Source organism: Priapulus caudatus, unplaced genomic scaffold (genome assembly GCF_000485595.1).
Source record: "Priapulus caudatus unplaced genomic scaffold, Priapulus_caudatus-5.0.1 Scaffold309, whole genome shotgun sequence".
NCBI lineage: Eukaryota > Metazoa > Priapulida > Priapulimorpha > Priapulimorphida > Priapulidae > Priapulus > Priapulus caudatus.
Window position 1 is genome coordinate 335,005 of NW_014577370.1, and position 7,724 is coordinate 342,728.

At 42.1% G+C, this 7,724-nt stretch overlaps 1 protein-coding gene across 1 annotated transcript in view; it reads right to left on the bottom strand.

Moving 5' to 3' along the window:
* Positions 1-7,724, bottom strand: part of LOC106808856 (retinoic acid receptor RXR-alpha-B-like) — a 29,269-nt gene that overhangs the window by 14,084 nt on the left and 7,461 nt on the right. The window contains exons 2-3 of the mRNA XM_014811746.1: positions 6,406-6,505; positions 3,687-3,844 (exon numbers count right to left, since the gene is read on the bottom strand). Coding sequence (XP_014667232.1) covers positions 3,687-3,844; positions 6,406-6,505 — 258 coding nt within the window. The remainder of the gene's footprint in view (positions 1-3,686; positions 3,845-6,405; positions 6,506-7,724) is intronic.

Below are 7,724 nucleotides of genomic sequence, written 5' to 3' on the forward strand. Positions count from 1 at the left end.
CAGTCTATAAAATACGCGGCTCAGCCAGAAATCCGGTGATATTTATTATAGCGTTCAGGCGACGAGGAAATTTGCTCGGTCCAAGAAATCCGGTATTTCTAAGCACGGCAAATTATTCGGGGTCTGGGCAAGCCTCGTATTTACATGAAATACCGGATCTGTTTAGATTACCGTATTTACTTGGGCCTGGTATTTTGCCTCGTTGCAGTTGGTATGGGTGTAGAGACGCATGGTTTCACGGCCTGGCGCCCGGGTTTGGTGAACTCGCTAAATACCGGGATTCTTACTACGTGTTGGAGGACGCGGTAATTGCTATCGGCGGTGTTGTTGTCTTACCCTCATTGACATCTGCTATGTTAGTATTATCTCTTGGACACGCCTAAATGGGAGCATGTGCCCCAGAGCTACAGTTAAAACCTGCGTTATAATAATCTATGTGATTAAGAACCTGTTAGGCTAAGGGGGGTTTGTTTTTTTCATTTAGTGTTGAAGTTTTTAGCCCAAATTCATAAACAAGTTGTCTTTATTTGATAAAATTCACTTAAAAATTCACGAATCAACTAAACACGAAGCTGCTAGTTAAGCTGAGTAATATTGAGCCAAATCCCTCTGCCAATTTCACTCCAGATACGATAGGCTGTATTAAGTTCATATTAAAGGTATTAATAGCTATCGTGTACACGACGAACCTTAACTCGAGTTAAGCGTCTACACGGGGCCTTAACTCGAGTTAAGGGTAACTCGAGTTACGTTAACTCGAAGTTAGCTTAACCTCGCCGGTCGATCGAGGTTAAGCTAACTCGAGTTTACCTTAACTCGAGTTAAGGCCCGTGTAGACGCTTAACTCGAGTTAGCTTAACCTCACGATAAGCGGACAGGCACTCGTACGCATATGTACGTACACACGCACAGCACACACTCGATGCACGCACGCACGCACGGTACGTGGCACACGCATGCACGCCACGCGACCGCACGGCACGTGTACGTGCACACAGCACGGCACCGCACGTGATTACGTGCACACGCAGACTGCCACGGCACGCACGCACGCATACGTACACACGTACGTACACACGTACGCACGCACGCACGCACGCACGCACGCACGCACGCACGCACGCACGCACGCACGCACGTATCAGGGGCGGATTCAGACCGTATTTGCCGTATTGGGAAATACGGTCTAGATTTCAAAGTGCCCTTCGAAATTTACAAAAAATACAAAAAAATACAGAAAACAATTTGATGGAATTTGGCTATATTCTTTATTTGTTTTCTTTTTCTTCTGATTCATTGACGGAATTTCATCTGATTCTTGAAGGAAATCTAAATTTTACATGGTAACAAAACTATCTTTGATATCTGAAAAAGAAGGGAAGTGCTTGAATCATTCTGCATAATTGCTGGTATGAAAAGCGCAGGCAAAATGAAGCAGAAATAAAATTCCATATGGTTTTTAGCTATTGTTGCTCGACTAAATGTGTGCTCAAATGGTGCTCATTTTTGTGTCCAGGGACCCTTGAAATTTTGAAATTTCCTGGGGGAGGCCCCCCAGACCCCCCGCCATGTGCTTTGCGCCTTCCGGCGCTCACTGTGGGGTGGGGTGCCCTTTTTGGAGAATGTGCCCTTAAAATCTGGAAAAATACTGTCTAGCCTCAGCTCTGGATCCGCCCCTGCGTATACGTGCACACGCACGCACACACGCACACACGCGCACACGCACGCACGTTTACATACACACGCACGCACGCATGCATCGGTAATAATTAGTGATGTCACGATCATCGATTATACTCGATCATCGGTTGAACAGTGGCTCGAACCAAGCGCTTAGTGATGTCACGATCATCGATTATACTCGATCATCGGTTGAACAGTGGCTCGAACCAAGCGCTTGGTTATCAAAATCCATAATCGATTTCGTCAAAAAAAAAAAAAACATTTTTTTTTTTTTAATTTGAACAAGAAAACTTGGAAAAGTGATGAGAATCAGTACATGTATTATACACAGTAGTAAACAGTGCAAAACAAACAGTAAACAGGGCTAAACAAGCACATACATGCACACACGTACATGCACACAACGTTACGCACACGCAGGCATTCAAAACCCCGAGTAACCGATTGTAAAGGGCCGGACACACCAGGCGATGCCATCGCCCGACGCCATCGGCCGATGGCATCGGGCGATGCCATCGCCCGATGGCATCGCGCAGTCGTGGACACACCAGGCGATTTCATCGGGCGATGGCATCGGTTGCTCTGTGATTTGGCATCGAGTATCATTGCAACACCTATTGATTGGCTAGAATGATTGTATTTAATTCGGCGCCGTATTGTTATCGCTGGTCGCTGGACAACCAGGCGATGGCAGTCGGCGCGATAATATTCAAAACGTTTTGATCTGTGCGATGCCATCGGCGGCGATTGAGTGGACACACCAGGCGATTTTCACGCCGATGCCATCAGCCGATGGCATCGGCCGATGGCATCGACTGGTGTGTCCGGCCCTTAACCGATCATCGGTTACTTGGGTCCAACCGATGATCGATTACGAAATTACAACCGATTGACAACACTAGTAATAATGCACCGCTATCGGGTGTTGTCGTGTAGACGCTACATAATCGCTAACTCGAGTTAACGCTTAACTCGAGTTAGCTTAACTCGAGTTAAGGTTCGTCGTGTAGACGAGGCTAATGAGCTTTCAGTCGATAAACAGTTTTTCAAGAGATTGTTCCAGAAGACTGGCTGTCTCGTTACGGCAGATAGTTCTGATGATGATCAAATCAGACCACAAGCACTAGCGGCCTATGAGTTTTAGTCTTTTAGACCAAGTCAATTCTTCAATGTAAAAAAAAATACAGTACATTGCAGTTTCACTGCATAGTGATATACATTATGAAATTGAGCCTGCTCCCATACCTTATGACTGAGGAACCTGGCCAGGCATTATGTTTGCAGTGTTTTAAAACAACTTGCATAACAATTAGAGAGTTATTCATGTTGTTTGTTCACAGGGCGGGCGTGCGGTGTACTTGTGTGTTGCAGATGAGCAATTGAACGGCATTTACAGGTGATTATCGGCAATAATAGGCGAAATAGAGTAGAGAAACATTAAGACTTTGGTAGTAAATACATTTCGTCTTTACATTAATTTTTTTTATTGAGACGTTCCAAGTGCCTGTGGTTGCAGCGGTATACCGGTATTGCGATATTATCCAGTGGAAGTGATGCAAGTGTAACTGAAATGATATGGAAGATGGCCAAATATGGAGCACTGGCCGCGCATAGAAGAGAAGTGCGCGCGGCAGAGGGAAAAGAAAAGATAACATGGTGGATCCGTGCGCCATAATGCAAGCCAGCGCACAGATCCAAAGAAAAGACTGGGTGACAGAAAGTGTTTCCCCTCAGGGTGGCATGTACGAACCGCCGCAGTATATATAGTCTATTTTACGCAGCTGTCCCTTATTTCCCAGTCCGCTGCGCCTTGATGAACAGTACTAGTAGAGTCCACTAAGCATTTGCACTCGTTAACGATGTGTATTTCGGAGTAATTAAGGCTACGTGTGTTGAAATGTATATCGAGTTATAGCCACTGAACCATTTATTCTCAATAAACACCCCTCATTTTGGTCCTTACCCAAAATATATTTTCTGGGGCGGAAACCCTGGCTACGTACCTTCGGGTGCTGGTATGAGGTTCGGGCCAGCATCGACGAGGCTCTGCATGACCTCGTTCTCCTGCAGTAGCTCATAGGACTGCACATTGGCACACACATACACCTCCTGCTCCTGATCAGCCTCCATCGGCGTCTGGGTTTCCATCGCCGGCATATTGCTAAGATGAGTGAGAGCAACGTTGTAAGGACACTACGAGCTACGTGAATCGCAACTACAAGAAATGAAAGTGTCAATGACACTGTAGCTCACCTTGGGTGTAATAGAAGAGAGAGGGGGGATATATAAATGAAGAGTATATATGGGAGAACTCCCATTATATAGTGCTCATATCTCCCATTATATACTCTTGATAATGATATATATGCATAAGTTTTGATGCGAAAATAAATGTTTCAGATCTGAAAGTCTGAAATCTTGACGAGAGATGGCGCTACGCCTAAATGATCGCCATTTTGGTTTTCGAATATCGCGCAAATAAAAACAATAAAATATTCCAGTCAAATTACTGTAATGAAGAATCTAAAACACAATATTACACGTATATAGGTATGATTGTAGAGTTGCTAACCAGTTAGACAAAATACACGTAATAGGACGTTGTCATCTCTCCCATAGGAGTAAAAACTGTTTTGGGGCTAGCCTTACACATTCACATACCAAAATTTTACAAAATCAAATAAATTTAGATGACCATTTTCATTTTTGCCAAAAAGTGGGCGTGGCTCAAAAGTAGGTCGACTGGCGTGCTCCAAAAGAGGACGTTCAAACCTCTCCCATAGGAGTAACAACTATATATGTAATTTGAAACATGTTGGTCAAACTGTTCTTGAGTTATCGTTGACCGTAGGCAGACACAGAAATGCATAGTGAAATTGCCAAAATCTACCTAATTTGCATAATTAAAAAAAAAATTAAAAACAGGTGTGATATGTTTTGGGGCCAGTCCTCATTCATTCACATACCAGAAATGAGCAAAATCCATTGAACCTGAACTGACTTATGGCCATTTCCATTTTTGCCAAAAAGTGGACATGGCTCGAATGTAGGTCGACTGGCGTGCTCCAAAATAGAACGTTCAAACCTCTCCCATACGAGTAACAACTATATGCAATTTGAAACATGTGAGTCAAACTGTTCTTGAGTTATCGTTGACCGTAGCCAAATGTTGAAGAACGGACGCACGGACAGACGTACGACAGACGACACCCCATGGCAATAGCTCATCTTGACGATGTCAAGGCGAGCTAAAAACAGCCTACAAAAGGCATAGCTAAGATCGCTCACTTTGCACTAACTAACTGAATTTAAACATACTACAGTCAGACTTATGGTAACGGTCACTCAAGTGAAATTGGCATTTATAAACAGACGCCACTCTATAGAGATGGTTTTACTGTATGAGTGCCACTCGTGAAAAATGCCAAAAATAAAATTTATAAACAGCTGGCTTTTCTATAGAGGTGGTTTCATTGTATGACCACCATAAGTGAAATACCAAAAATGTCCTTAATAGAAAGTAACTAGCCCTTGCGGCTAGTAGATTTGCGGATCTACTAGCCGCCTTTACTATCTAATAACCCAGCTGCTGCAGGCGACTGGTCGAGTCGCGTAGGGTAGATGTGGGAGGGATTGTGGCCCCCCTGGGGTATTCCCCCAGAAAAATGTTTAAATGAGGAAGCCAAATTCTGCATTCTGAGCATATCTGGAGCGATAATTATGGTTAAAAAAAAGAAATTCTGACACATTTTCATTTTCGTTTCCATTTTAATATCTTCATCAACGCGTACTTCTTAAGCAGCAGAAAGGACTTCATGTGAAGTTGACCTAAGTCCCTGGAACTGACGAATGGTAGAGATGAAATTAAAACCGTGATTTACCTGCCATTATACAGTACAAATGCCCTAAAAATCGACTAGCCTGCCGTGCTAGCATTGATGGGACACTTGGTAAACTGAACTCAACTTTCACTAGCCCCGGGCTATCGGGTTAGCATTAGTATCGAACACTGCCATGCCTACAAGGAAAATGTCGTAAGTGTTCTCTATAGTATGCATGTCTCTGTTCTATTAGGGTGGTTTCGTTGTATAATCACAATCCAAGGGAAATTCCAAGTGCCCAATGCCATGATAAACAGGTGCTTATTTTGTCAAAGTGACCGATAACACAAGTTTGTCTGTATACATCCTTACAAAGATTGGGCAACAAATGTGTGTTGCCGACTGGTCTTGCGAGACAAGATTATTCCACGATTTAAAAAGTGTATTTTTGAGCATGCAAACAAACATTTCAAAATGTTCACGTAACAGAAACAGTGATTTAAAGTGAATTGTCACGAATTTTTTCAAATGTACTAGTTCAATTTTGCTGTATGTTTTATTGTGAAATGAAATTACAAACGTACATCTAAACACACCAAAAGACATCTAGCCGATTAGATTTTTTAAACTTGTTAATAAATGCACAAAAATCTAGACAATTTGATATATTGTATGCACATTAAATGTTTGTTATGAGCTGTTATCATGAGCATTCGCTTAAATCAAAAGGAAAAAATCAATGTAAAAGATTAACTATATTTTAAGCATAACGAAGGCTGAATTAAGCTGCAACTTCATTTTCATGGTTTAAATGTTTTTTTTAAATGAATACTGGTATCATTTACGGCGGTATAATAACTTCAGTGATTCACTATCACTATTCAACGCTATTACTATTCACCTTTGGTTATCTATAACAGCAATGGTTTCTGTAAGATTGGGTCTCTTTCCTTTCATTTGGTGCACATGTCTCCCGCCAGGAGTTCTGTCTTCTCTAACAGCTGAAGCAGAGAAATGGCACAGCAATTACTTACAGCCACAACAGGTACTCGCACGAGTACACGCACATAATTATATTATATAATACAATACATACCTATAATATTATACACAGTGTTGAGCAACCTTAAATATAAAAATATATAAGCATATATTATATATAAAAATGTTCCTGACGCGCGGTGTAAACACATCATCTGATGTCTTCATGTACAGAAAAATTTCCCTTGCTATAAATAGACGTGTTGTCGTTTCAGTCAATAATCTGTGCCGCCTCCGCCTGAACACCCACACGACGACGTTGTGTAGGTAGACACTGTGCGTTCATGCGCTGAAGCCCAGGTGACAATCATTGCACTGCAGCTACTGTATCTACTGCTACACACTTATAAACGCTCCTGCACACATTACCAGCGTTGCTGATGTTTATTAGGCCAGATATTTATTAGGCTAGATGTTTATTAGGCTAGATGTTTACTAGTAGCATTGATCAGTCGAGACGCGCGTGGTGGTCTCATAGTGAGGCACATGCACTGTCTAACATTGCTCCGACGTACGCATGTCCCTCTTTTATGAGACAAAATACATGTAAACCTTGCACGCATATATATCCAGCTGTCTCGCTGTTTGGCTACTTCATCTCGTGGCGTTTGCACTTGTAAAGATATCATATGTCTTCATACTGTTGCATCACGCGTAATGTGAGGGCGTTTTTCATAATTTACGAATGAAGTCAGTAATAATTTCATATATCTGGGCATATTAGTGTTTGGCCGACATTTTGCGAGGGGATTAAAACAGACCATGGAATGGATGCCATATATCAGTCATAAAATCTCAATTAAAACTTGTCTAAATCAAAGAGTCTATTGATGTCAACTTCCCTAGTTTGTTACCACGCCAGGATAGCAAGAAAGGCAACAGTTGAATATCTCATGCAGGATATATCAGCCTTGGGAAAACATTCAATCACAAAACCGATCAATGAATCTATCAATTTGTAACTGATGTTTGTCAAAACGAAGCCACGTTAAGGCAGAGAGGCATTGACCAATATTACAACCTGACATAATCTATCTATATATCTATACTATAATTTGGCTAATCTTGTGTGTGTGTGTGTGTGTGTGTGTGTGTGTTTGTTTGTGTTCGTCTTTCGCCTGTATTTGTCACTCAATCGCGACTAACTGAAGATATATTCAGAATCACCACGTCGTGGGA